The sequence below is a fragment of the Ovis canadensis genome, chromosome 1 (assembly GCF_042477335.2).
Source record: "Ovis canadensis isolate MfBH-ARS-UI-01 breed Bighorn chromosome 1, ARS-UI_OviCan_v2, whole genome shotgun sequence".
Taxonomy (NCBI): domain Eukaryota; kingdom Metazoa; phylum Chordata; class Mammalia; order Artiodactyla; family Bovidae; genus Ovis; species Ovis canadensis.
In genome coordinates this window covers 261,587,477-261,601,014 of record NC_091245.1, presented here as the reverse complement: position 1 = coordinate 261,601,014, position 13,538 = coordinate 261,587,477, and the positions used below count along the sequence as shown (strand labels likewise).

At 38.1% G+C, this 13,538-nt stretch overlaps 1 protein-coding gene across 1 annotated transcript in view; it reads right to left on the bottom strand.

Moving 5' to 3' along the window:
- MRPL3 (mitochondrial ribosomal protein L3) overlaps nt 1-13,538 on the bottom strand; it is a 57,229-nt gene that overhangs the window by 13,495 nt on the left and 30,196 nt on the right. Inside the window, exons 7-8 of the mRNA XM_069566119.1 lie at nt 3,609-3,717; nt 1,549-1,626 (exon numbers count right to left, since the gene is read on the bottom strand). Coding sequence (XP_069422220.1) covers nt 1,549-1,626; nt 3,609-3,717 — 187 coding nt within the window. The remainder of the gene's footprint in view (nt 1-1,548; nt 1,627-3,608; nt 3,718-13,538) is intronic.

Sequence of the window (13,538 nt, the reverse complement as noted above, 5' to 3'; positions counted from 1 at the left end):
TTAAAACTCAACATTCAGAAAACGAAGATCATGGCATCTGGTCCCATCACTCCATGGCAAATAGATGGGGAAACAGTGGAAGCAGTGACAGACTATTTCCCTGGGCTCCAAAATCACTGCAGATGGTGACTGCAGCCATGAAATTAAAGGATGCTTGCTCCTTAGAAGAAAAGCTATGACCAACCTAGACAGCATATTAAAAAGCAGATTTGTCAACAAAGGTTGACAAAGGTAGTCAAAGCTACGGTTTTTCTAGTAGTCATGTATGGATGTGAGAGTTGGACTATAAAGAAAGCTGAATGCTGAAGAATTGATGCTTTTGAACTGCAGTGTTGGAGAAAACTCTTGAGAGTCCCTTGGACTGCAAGGAGATCAAATCAGTCAATCTTACAGGAAATCAGTCCTGAAAAATTCATTGGAAGGACTGATGCTGAAGCTGAAACTCCAATATTTTGGCCACCTGATTTGAAGAACTGACTCATTGGAAAAGACCTTGATGCTGGGAAAGATTGAAGGTGGGAAGAGAAGGGGATGACAGAGGATGAGATGGTTGGATGGCATCACCAACTTGACAGATATAAGTTTGAGTAAGCTCTGGGATTTGGTGATGGACAGGGAAGCCTGGCATGCTGCAGTTCATGGGGTCACAAAGAGTTGGACATGACTGAGTGACTGAACTGAACTGGCACATATAAAAGTAATAGAAGAGGAAAAATAATCTTAGATTTAGTTATATAAAATTAAAAAAAACTTCTGCTGGTTAAAATTTATAAATAACATATATCTAGAATAAGAATGAAAGAATGTGCACCAAAATGTTACCAATGATTATCTTTGGAGGTGGTTCTTTTGAATGGCTTATTTTCTTCTTTGTACTTTCTATATGTTTCATACATATACACAGATTAGTTGTTTTAATAAAAATATAATTATATGGCACCTATTATCTACAACTCATTTTCACTTAGATATTACATATATTCCTCAAGTTCAAAGAGAGTGAATTTAACTTCCCCTTTTTAAATATATAATTATTTTACAATAATGGATGTATAGCACAATGCTTTTTGAGTACTTTTTTTCCTATTTTGATTGTCTCTATTGTCTCCCTCTCTTCTTTTCCTCACCCATATCCACCCACACATTTGACATTTAATAAAAAATAATCTGGTATATAACCATCTTCTCTGTGTTTACATGGCATGACAACATGTATGTAGAGAGCTTATGTTTATTATAAGAGTATTACACATAATGTTCTGAATATTTATTTTTTCACATAACACCTTGTGGAAATCTTCTAGGTCAAATAATAGATAATTAACTTTTTCTTTTTAATGAGTACATTTTCCAAGGCTCGGACGTTAAATGCATACACATGATAGCAACTCCAACGCATGCACACACACATGCACACACACAGAGCTCATATAGCCCCACCCCTCAGTAACTGTAAAACTATACACTGGCACATGTTAAATAAGCATACTGTTGCATTTGCATTTAGGCACTAATTTATTCCTAAAAAGAGTCGCTCCAGAAACTTACTTTTAGTCCAAATGCTGTCCTATCCACATTCCCCAACTGTCCAGGCATTTTAGTTCCAGGCCAGACTCTGGCAACATCCTAAAGGAGAGAACCCAAATTAGCACTTTTCAAGTAGTGCTTCTCAATTTCCAACAGTACCAATCAAACCAAAATGCAAATGAGAAGTAAGTCATAAAAATATTCCACACCCTCCCATATTGCTAGGCCCCAGTAAAAAACTAAACATGGATTTAGTCACATTTACCCCTAGAAAATTCCCTTTCTAAATTAGATTAGAACAATAAAAACACAGACCGAGAACATCTTTAAGAGAAAACTTCAGTAACAAGAGAGAGCAGCAAACGAGGTGTTAAGAAGGACATACAAACACATCTCACTATCATTCAAAGAAAAAATGTGGACTGTCTAGCCTGTTTTCACGAATCTTCTGTAATAACTGACTTGAACTCCATCTATCCACTGCAGCTGGAATGGTCCTACTCTCCCACCCCTGCTTTTAATGTTACTATCTTTCTGCAGAGTGACTGAAGGACAGACTCAGTTATCTCCAAACAGTGAGAAACTTGGCTTCCATTATCAATATATTTATTCATCTGGTCAATCCTACAGTTCACAGAAAATTATCTCAGAATGGCTAATTAACACTACTTCAAAAAACATAATTAGAACTCAATACTTGCACACAGAACATTTTAAATTTAGATTCTGGGTATACAGCCAACAACTGTGTTCACAAGTTACTTAAGTTAGTCCACTCCAGTCCTCCACTTTAGTGAGGGTCTGTTACTCATCTGAAATAGGTTCATTTTCTAATTATATTCCATTATGGATCCCTCCACCCCTGTTTTTATTTTACTTTGAATATATAAAACATTAACATGGTTCCAAAGTAAAAAGTGTAATAAAAAAGTATATCTTTAGTGTCACTCTTGCCACTACTGAGCTCTTCAACTCTAACTCATCCTTAGTAGGCAATCAATCTTATTAGTTTCTGGTTTTTCATCCTTCTTTTTGCAAGAATAAGCAGGTAATGTGTGCATTTGTTATATCCTGGAAATCATGTCATTGTTTCACAATGACCTTGCTGTTTGTTTTTCAGCTGCATAGTATTCCACTATACCTGGGAGTTTGGATGAGTTCATCCGAACTCCCAGGTATGGACATTTATGCTTATAAATTACAAATAATGTTACAATGACTAATTTGGTACAAATGCATCTTTTTATTTTGGGGAGAATATCTTTTGGGTAAATTCTGAGAAGTAGGATTGCTGTGTCAAAAGCAAAATACATGGGTAGTTTGTTAGATATCACATTTCCCCCCATAAAGAATACACTCTTTTATATTTCCATCAGCAATGGATGAGAGAACATCCTTGCCAAGAGAGTGGAAAAAATTAAACAGCTTGACAGCACAATCTGCCAGGTGAGAAATTAACTCGAGTGTTTTTAAACTGTATCTCTCTTATAAGAAGTAGAATACATTATCAAGCTTTAGAATTGACCTTGCATCCTCTGATGCTCCAAAGAGTAACATTCCCCCAGGTTCTTTAGGCTATACCTTAGGAGAGGTGTTCACTAGGCCTGAATTAGCAGTAGAAAACTCCTTCTCTCCTTCCTATGCCCCTATTGTCTATTTCTCATTTCTTTCTCTACTACTTTCCCCTTTATCATTATATCGTCCTTGACAGCTTTTACCAATGGTCTCTTTTAAGGCAGAAACAAATCTGTTAAGGAACCAGTGAGGCCAGATGGAAGGGCACTCTGATCCCTGATCACTTTAGCAGACTTCAGAATATAGCATGGGAGGCAGTGACGGGAAAGAAAGTAGGCAGACAGTACTGAGAACATTGGCTGTAAGTACATAGGCTATAACCAGATAATTCACGTCTGGCTTTGAAAAGTAAAAAAGGCCAGAACCCATAAAAGTGTGACTTTTACTAAGAGCCATCTGAAATAAGATTCAAATTATGTGACTTGATCCCAAAGACAGACCAAAGCACCATATGCACAAAATCTGAATCTTCACCACTAAAAAGAGGATCACTAACTTATACTTACACCAGTTGAAATAGCTCCAGGCCTCCTGTGGGTTTTTGTTTGACCATGAGTAGCTGGCTGGCCTTTAAATCCCCATCGTTTCATGACACCTTGAAAACCTTTACCAATACTGAGCAAGATAAATCGGTTACAATTTACATAATGAAGAGAGGTAAAATATCCCCAACTGCATACTTTGATAGTATTTTAGAGTTTAAGCAAAGTTCCTCATCTAAATAACTAGAAAAGGCCATATAAGCAAAATTACAAATGAACATGCCTTTATCTTTCTCCTGATTGCACCATTTCCTGGAGTCTCATTCTATATAAAGATTGTAAGACAACATTAACTTAAGCAGAAGTTCTATCATCCTAATCCTATGTAACAACACAGTAAAAGTGGGACATTTTAGAGGTTCAAGGTACTTGCAAGAGATGCAGCAGGCAACCATTAAGATCCCCACCTCCTATAAAGCAACTGTACTCCAATAACAATTCAAAAAGCAAAACAAACAAACAAAATCCCCTACCTCCCAGTATGCATGCCCCTGTATGATCAATCACCTCCCCTTGAGTCTGTGTAGACCAGCAACTCACCTCTAAGCAATAAACTATGACAGAAGTGATAAACATCACCTCTGACTCTACATTACAAAGAGACTGGCTTCATCTCTGTGCTCTTGGCTCTGAAAGAAGCCAGGTGCCATAACATAAGCTATCCTATTGAGAATCAGGCAGCAAAGACCTCTGTAGCCAACAACTGTGGGCCTGATGCTCACCAGTAGCCACATTAATGAGCTTGGTAGGCAATTATCCCCAAGTTGAACTTGGAGATGACTGCAGTCTTGAGTGATGCGTCGGCTGCAGCTTCGTGAGAGACCCTGAGCCAGAGGCACCCAGCTAAGCTGTACTAGGAGTCATGATCACAGAAACAGTGAGGTAATAAATACTTATTGTTTCAGGCTACTGTGTTTTAAAACTCTAGGCAGAAATATACAATAGAACATGAAATAAAATATTAATAATGCCCTAAATGCTCAGCAAGATGAGAAGCTGGATCTTGGTTTCAAAGTCTGAATCAGAAGCCAATGGAGAAATAAAATCAGACGTTAACAATTTCTTAAAAGTCTAATATTTCAATTTTTAAACAAAACTATTCCATTTTCAAATCCTGCTAACTAGAGAAACATCATGAAATGTAGACAGAAACTAATACTAAGGTTCAAACAGTGTTAAAGTTTGTCTCTGATTGTCAAATATATGAGGACGACTGGTACAAAGAAATGCCTAGAATGAGTTTTAAGACTCTATCAGGCATATTTTATAGATCCTTAAGATAAAAACAATTTCTCTATCTTTCATGAGATATTAATATGTCAACATTTTTTAGTGTTATGTTCCCTTAATTTAACAAAGCTATCACTAAATAATCATCAGAGAGTAATGGATTGAAGTAAATAAGCCCACCAGACTAAGATGACTTGTTTTAGACAAATCAAGATGTTATCAACATAAAAACAATATGAATATGTATAGGATATAACAGCTGAATATTATAAAATCACAGGTCAAAGCTATTTGTATATGAATAATTTAAATGTAGCTTTTTTTCACATTTATCAACTAACACAGCACTTATGGTGTATGCTGACCAGCATACCTTGCTTTATTGTGCTTCACAAATGCTGTGGATTTTACAGTTTGAAAGGTTTGTGGCAACCTTGTGTGATCAGATGACGGTTTCTTTTTAAGCCAGAAGTATGTTTAAACTGTGGAAAATTCTGAAAGAGATGGGAATACCAGACCACCTGACCTGCCTCATGAGAAATCTGTATGCAGGTCAGGAAGCAACTGGACATGGAACAACAGACTGGTTCCAAATAGGAAAAGGAGTACGTCAAGGCTATATATTGTCACCCTACTTTTTTAACTTATATGCAGAGTACATCATGTGAAACGCTGGACTGGAAGAAACACAAGCTGGAATCAAGATTGCCGGGAGAAATAACCTCAGATATGCAGATGACACCACTCTTATGGCAGAAAGTGAAGAGGAACTAAAGAGACTCTTGATGAAAGTGAAAGAGGAGAGTGAAAAAGTTGGCTTAAAGCTCAACATTCAGAAAACAAAGATCATGGCATCTGGTCCCATCACTTCATGGGAAATAGATGGGGAAACAGTGTCAGACTTTATTTTTTTGGGCTCCCAAATCACTGCAGATGGTGACTGCAGCCATGAAATTAAAAGACGCTTACTCCTTGGAAGAAAAGTTATGACCAACCTAGATAGTATATTCAAAAGCAGAGACATTACTTTGCCAACTAAGGTCCATCTAGTCAAGGCTATGGTTTTTCCTGTGGTCATGTATGGATGTGAGAGTTGGACTATGAAGAAGGCTGAGCGCCAAAGAATTGATGCGTTTGAACAGTGGTTTTGGAGAAGACTCCTGAAAGTCCCTTGGACTGCAAGGAGATCCAACCCGTCCATTCTGAAGGAGATCAACCCTGCGATTTCTTTGGAAGGAATGAAGCTAAAGCTGAAGCTCCAGTACTTTGGCCACCTCATGCGAAGAGTTGACTCATTGGAAAAGACTCTGATGCTGGGAGGGACTGGGGGCAGGAGGAGAAGGGGATGACCGAGGATGAGATGGCTGGATGGCATCACGGACTCGATGGATGTGAGTCTGAGTGAATTCCGGGAGATGGTGATGGACAGGGAGGCCTGGTGTGCTGCGATTCATGGGGTCACAAAGAGTTGGACACGACTGAGCGACTGAACTGAACTGATGTTTAAATTAAGGGACATAAATTGTTTTTTAGACATAATGCTATTGCACACTTAACAGACTATACTACAGTGTAAACATAACTTCTACATGCACTAGGAAATGAAAAATTTGTTTGACTTGCTTTACCACAGTGGTCTGGAACTGAACTGTAACATATCTAAGGCGTGCCTGTACATAATTCTTTTTGGCCTCAAGAACTCAAAATAATGCTTATCCTTGATCAAAGAGGTAAAGTAGAAATTTAATGAATTTCAATATTCACTGAAAAGTCACCATAAACTTTGCAAAATTAGCATCTAGGAAGTAAGTAATAAAATATTTCACTGCAGTTTTGCTTCAGAAACTTAACACTGAATTTTAGAATGTGTTTGAAAAATAAATGCTTTGCAATTTAAAAATAGAAAAATACCTAAAAAGTCATTTGAACTTATGATACTGTTCAGCAAATAAAACTTTAAAGAAAAAAAGGGAAGGGAGTGGCATTGCCAAATCGAAAGTGAGCATGGTTTCAAAATACTAACAGTGGTCCTTCTTGGTAGAAAGTTTGTTGGTACCTTCTGAGTTCTCAAACTGATTCAGCTCCCGCTTACAGAGAGAGCATGCAAGTGTGCACTGGTTAAAAAAAAAAAAAAAAAAAAAATTCTGGGTAAATTTCAGAAGATAATTTAGCTCATTTTACCAAATCAAAGTGGTATCCTGAAAGTGTTAATTACTGTCAGCTAATTACAGACTGTTTTTCAATCTAGTTCTAGAACACATCATGTTGTTATACTGCGTACAATGGGAGCCTCTTCAATAAATAACCTTTAAACAAAAGGATAAGACACACATGACGTGACAAATCACTGGCTGAACTGAGACCACAGAGAACAAAAGGCACCTGTTGCTCCGGGGTGGGGGGGTGGGGGTGCAGAACAGGTGTCTATTCCTTTGTTTCTCTCAGTTGTCACCCAACTGGAGAACAAAAACAAGACAAAAGCAGGAAATGAAGGAATATACACTTAGTATACCCACGCACAGTTCCAACATAGGATTTTCACAGGTTGCATAAAAACCTTCATCTCACCAAAAGGGATATGAAATACATAATATGCTTTAATCTCACCCACCCCTTTTTTGCTGCCATTTTTAGTTAATGACAGCAGAATAAATGAAGTAAAGGAAAATTCAAATCAGCTAGAACACAATGTTAAGGTCCAAATCTAGTGAAACATATGTGAAAATGAGGAAAACATAAAAAGTGTACTTTATTTACAGCATTCATACTTGCTAAAACAAAATTTCAAAAAATCTCAGAGATACGATTTAAATTTAGACTTTATTGTCCTTGTTTCTCAGTGTTTTTCCTCACTGTACTTTAAGTTCATGAAGCACGAGGATTGTGCAGCATCTAAAAGTAGCATCCTATCTTGAGAACTCAGAGTAACCGTTACCAGCTTTAACTGTGAAGAAATAATTATTTCCTTGATTTGGTCCTATAGTTTCCAAATGCTATATATAATGGGCTTTTTAATAAAAGTTTAAGAAGATTGTATTAAGAAAAGGGGAGGAAGGGCGTGAAGGTTTGACTGTTAAGAACCTTGCAGAAAAGAATGCATAATTTAGTGTTTCTAACTGTATTCCATAAATCTCCAGAGATTATTACTATGAATTTCATTTCCCTGTCACACTCTGACAAACACCTAAATGTCCACCAGCAGATATAAAGATTTAATACACACCCATCAAATATTTCCCTACTTAGTAGGTAACTGCCTTTGATTGCATGGTTCTGGATACACTTATATAGGATAAAGTAAGGTCTATAGGTGAGGAGTACTTTCAAGTCCATCCATTCTGAGTCCTCTGAGGAATTCTGAAGGAATTTTACCAAGTCTTGCCCTGGCCACTGAAGACCCCTGTAAATGTCTGAAGTCAGTTTCTACCCAATGCAGTGTTCTTGTCTAACCCTATTCAATCAGAGATGTAAAACAGCTCCTGAGCACACAGGTAAGTCATTGTGGAATATTTCAGGTGCTCTGCATTTCATCACACACAAGGTAAAAGCTAACATGGAAGATCTGTTTGGCTGTTACTCTCCATGATGAATTTGTGACAGCGTGACCTGAATAGTAGGTATTCTATTTCTGTCAAAAAACTATAAAGCTATACACTATCAATAAAAACTATAAAACTATAAACTATCAATGTCTGGGAATATTTTTATCAACAACTGACTGCTAAGTGTGCACTGCTTATAGCTTTCTGACATTAAATCTAGATCATTCAATAGTTGTTTAAGTTGCTAAGCTGTGTCCGACTCTTTTGCGACCCTATGGACTGTATCCTGCCAGGCTCCTCTGTCCATGGGATTCTCTAGGCAAAAATACTAGAGTGGGTTGCCATTCCTTCTCCAGGGGATCTTCCTGACACAGGGACTGAACCTGCGTCTCCTGCATTGCAGGCAGATCCTATACCATATGAGCCACCAGGAAAGCCCCTCATTCAGTAGGACAAAGAGCCAAATGTGCAGTGATTCTTTTGGGCCCTTTTATAGAAGGGAGCATTTTCTGGCTGTCCTAATTAAACCCAGACACCATGTTTGCTGTCCTAAGTTCAGTCTGCTTTTCTCAAAACAAAAAACTGAATTAATTATGTAACATCATGAAGAGTTTTCTGAGTATTATTTATTCATTAATATAGAAAACAGTGAATTATGCCATTTGGGAAACTGAGGGATTATTTTTTGGAAACAGATTTATATACCTGAAAAGAACTTAGAAATATGTACAAGCTAAAAAAAAATGATACAAATGAACTTATTTAAAAAACAGAAATAGACTCACAGATACAGAACATAAACTTATGGTTACCGAAGGGGAAAAGGGTAGGAGAGGGATAAATTAGGAGTTTGGGATTAGCACATACAAACTACTATATATACAACAGATAATCAACAAAGTCCCACCATATAGTACAGGGAACTATATTTAGTATCCTGTGATAAACCATAAGGAAAAAGAATATGAAAAAGGATGTATATATATATAACTCAATCACTTTGCTATATACCTGAAACTAACATAATATTGTCAATCAACTGTACTTAAAAAAAAACTAAATAAAAAATTAAAAAAAAAAAACCAAAACCCACATTAAAAAAAGAAAGAAGAAACTTAGAAACCATTTAATCCTAAAACTTTATGTTAAAGATAATGAAATGTATCCAGAGAAGTTAAGCCCCTTGCCCAAGGTTAAATCCCTGGTAAATGAAAGCATCTAGTTATGCTTTCAACCCAGTTCACACTGCCTCCTGATAAACAGAGTAAAGCAAAAATGAAGAAGCATATCAGAGAAGCATGGAGCTATTTCAAGGGCATCCTCATTACACTGTAAATTCTGGATGTGGCAGGTATAACGTATTCTTAAAATTACCTAGAGTGCTTTGTAAAGTTACTACTTGTCTATACAAAACAGTTTAAGAGGCAATAACTTGATGTATTAGAAAATATCACAATTGAATTCTAAATAGCTTAATGTAGTTAATTAATTTAAAAAGATATTTCCTGTTGAGGAAAACATAGATTTTTCCTTTAAAATTTTGAAACCAAAACAAAACAAAAAATTTGAAACAAATGAGAAAACAGTAATAGTGACAGCAGCCAATACTTTCAAGCATTTACTACATCCCAGATCTTGAGCTAAGAGTCTTATGTGCATTATTTCATTCAATCTTAATATTTCAGAAGAGTTGACTCATTGGAAAAGACTCTGATGCTAGGAGGGATTGGGGGCAGGAGGAGAAGGGGACAACAGAGGATGAGATGGCTGGATGGCATCACTGACTCGATGGATGTGAGTCTGAGTGAACTCCGGGAGTTGGTGATGGATAGGGAGGCCTGGTGTGCTGTGATTCATGGGGTCGCAAAGAGTTGGACACGACTGAGCGACTGAACTGACGATTAGTATCATGTTAAAGATGAGGCTCTTGAAGAAAGTGAAAGAGGTTGAGTGACAAAGTTGGCTTAAAACTCAACATTCAAAAAACAAAGATCATCGCATTCAGTCCCATCACTTCATGGCAAACACAATGGGGAAAAAATGGAAACAGTGAGAGACTTTATTTTTTTGGGCTCCAAAATCACTGCGAACGGTGACTGCAGTCATGAAATTAAAAGATGCTTGCTGCTTGGAAGGAAAGCTATGAGCAATCTAGACAACTTATGAAAACAGGAGAGTTATCACTTTGCCAATAAAGGTCCATATAGTCAAAGCTATGGTTTTTCCAGTAGTCATGTATGGATATGAGAGCTGGACCATAAAGAAGGCTGAATGCTGAAGAATTGATGCTTTCTAACTGTGATGTTAGAGAAGACTCTTAAGAGTCCTGTGGACAGCAACGAGATCAAACCAGTCCATCCTAAAGGAAATCAACCCTGAATATTCATTGGAAGGACTGATGCTGAAGCTCCAGTACTTTGGCCACCTGATGCGAAGAGCCAACTCACTGGAAAGGATCGTGATGCTGGGAAAGATTGAAGGCAGGAGAAGGGGGAGACAGAGGATGAGATGGATGGATGACATCACTGATTCAATGGACATGAGTTTGAGCAAACTACAGGAGACAACGAAGGACAGGGAAGCCTGGTGTGCTGCAGTCCGTGGGGTGGCAAAGAGTCAGACATAACTAAGCAACTGAACAACAAAGATGAGGTGACAGAGAGGCTAAGAAAGCTGTCTAGTGCCAGGAGCCAGCATGAGGAATCCTGCCCATGGCAAAGGTCATGAGGAAGGAAGCCCAACAAAACGCAAAGGTGTGATCTGGCTTCAGGGGTTCCCCCTGAGTTTTCCTGAACATCTACCCTCCAAAACCAGAGTCTGCCTGCTTTATTACTGTGCTTTTTACTCTTCCCACATTCTCTGGAAAACAGTTAATTCAGGGCTTCAGTCTCCTGTATTAGCTCAAACCCCTTTGACGACTCCGTAACTTGCCTGACAGCTTCCCCCGGACTTTTTGCAGCTTGTGAATTGCTTACAGCACCCCCAACCGCAAGAGGCACAAAGCTTAAAGCATCTTAAAGATACAGAGCCTTTTCTAAAGAGCTAAAAATTATATTGGTGACAGGTTTTCACTGTTGACTCAATGACTGCTGCCAGGCCTCCATATTCTTTATCTTTTAGGCACCTGAGGGATATTAATCAATGTAATCGCGATGCAGAAATCGGAATATAGTAGTTTTGATGTTAGCAACCCTAGACTTTTGAGTTAATCACTTTTCTGTTATAAATCACTGTACTCCTTTCACTTGTTATAAATTGTTGTATCTTTGCTATGTAAGAATGTAACTTTATTTAGTGCTTTCTGAGAGTGGCACCAGACTTTGGGAAGAACAACATTTTTGACACAAATAAGTCTTCTGGTTGACAAACCCTTACAAAAAAGGGCTGTAAAAGGTTAATTGGTCTTCTGGCTGGAAGATGATGTAAATCACCTAAGACTTGTGTATACAACTAAGTATGCAGAGAAAAAGCCTGGTCTCGATAAGAGTCAGGGCTGCTGACACTGCGTAATTTTGTATTACCCATTGATCTCTATGTACAATCAAAACGTATAAAAGGCCTTCTGAACAATAGGGGATAGGCCAGTCTTTGGGCTGGTTTCCCCCGTGTCTCCTCTTTACTCTATTTTCAGGCTGAATTCCCATCTGGGGCGTGGAGGCTCGCCATGTCTACTTACTTGCCCCTGGCTTTTAAGTTCCATGAGAGAGAGAGAGCCCAAGGCAGGGCACTCTCCGATATTCAAAACGGGCGCCAGTGGCCCAATGTAGATGGTGCAAATCTCTTGTCCTGAGATTTTATTGGCTTTCCCTGTAAACCAAGTTATTCAGCCTCTTTTCTCCACTAAATTTTCCTACTATACTATTTCTTCTTAATTATTTTATATTTCTAAATAAATAAGTTTTTTCCTCGCCTACGCCGTTCACCCTTCAAATTCCCTGGATCCACTGGGGCTGGACCCCAGCAGTCTACGTCACAGTGCTGCTGAGAAGCAGAGCCACGCTTTGACCACTCTCCCTAGACCACCTCACTTTGACTGCTGAAAACATTGTTTTTTCACAGAGACTATTTCCCTCTATAGTTTACTCATTTAGAAAATTTTTCACTAGTATGCTTAAAATTTTACTGCTTTGAATAACCAGTAAGTAAAGTAACTTATTAAAATGTGCAGGGCTGAAGGCAGCATGTATCTTGTTTTCCCTCGAACTTCTGACCATGTGGAAGCACGCTTCTCTGAACAGTATGCAGGACTGAGCACACAGCTCAAAAGAGTCTCTGCTTTGTTAAGAACCTACCTAGCTTTCTAATCACCTGAAGGCTCTGATGGACAATATTTCTGTACATATTTTGATGTTTTAATGAAAGAACCCAAATTAACTCTTCCCTACTCCTTTCATTTTTACTACCAGTAACAACATTATCAAAGTAAGTACCCTGTCTGTCTCTCCTGGCGGCTGCTTCTCTTTGGGCTTCCCAGGTGGCTCAGTGGTAAAGAATCTCAGTGGTAAAGAATGCAGGAGACACAAGAGATGTGGGTTCAATCCTTGGGTCAGGAAGATCCCCTGGAGAAGGAAATGGCAACCCATTCCAGTATTCTTCCCTGGGAAATCCCATGAACAGAGGAACTTGGTGGGCTACAGTCCACTGGGTCACAAAGAGTCGAGCATAACTGAGCATACATACATATTTTTCCTATTGTGAGCCAAAGGGTAATGAGAATTTAAAGGACACTGATAACTTCAAAAACAGTAAGATTATGACAGAGATTGCTATTTAAGTAATAAGATTATGCCTGAAAATATATGGGTTGTTTTCATTAGCCCAGATTCACAGACAGATTTTTTAGATGATCTTACATACAGAAAGAAAAAAATCTTTTAAGTAACTGAATGAACTGTTTTCTGATTTCAATCTGAGATTTGAGAAATTACTTCAGGCACGCCACTGTCATGAATTCAAAGTTCAGTAAGACACCTGGCAGGAAAGTGTCCCATGCCCACCAGTATGGGCTCATCACCATCACCAGTGTCTTCCAAGTTCTTTAAGAGAGACCTAACATTTTTCTCCCAAACAATGCAGAATGTGTATTTGCAGTTTTCTTTTTGTTTATCTTACTTTCATTCTT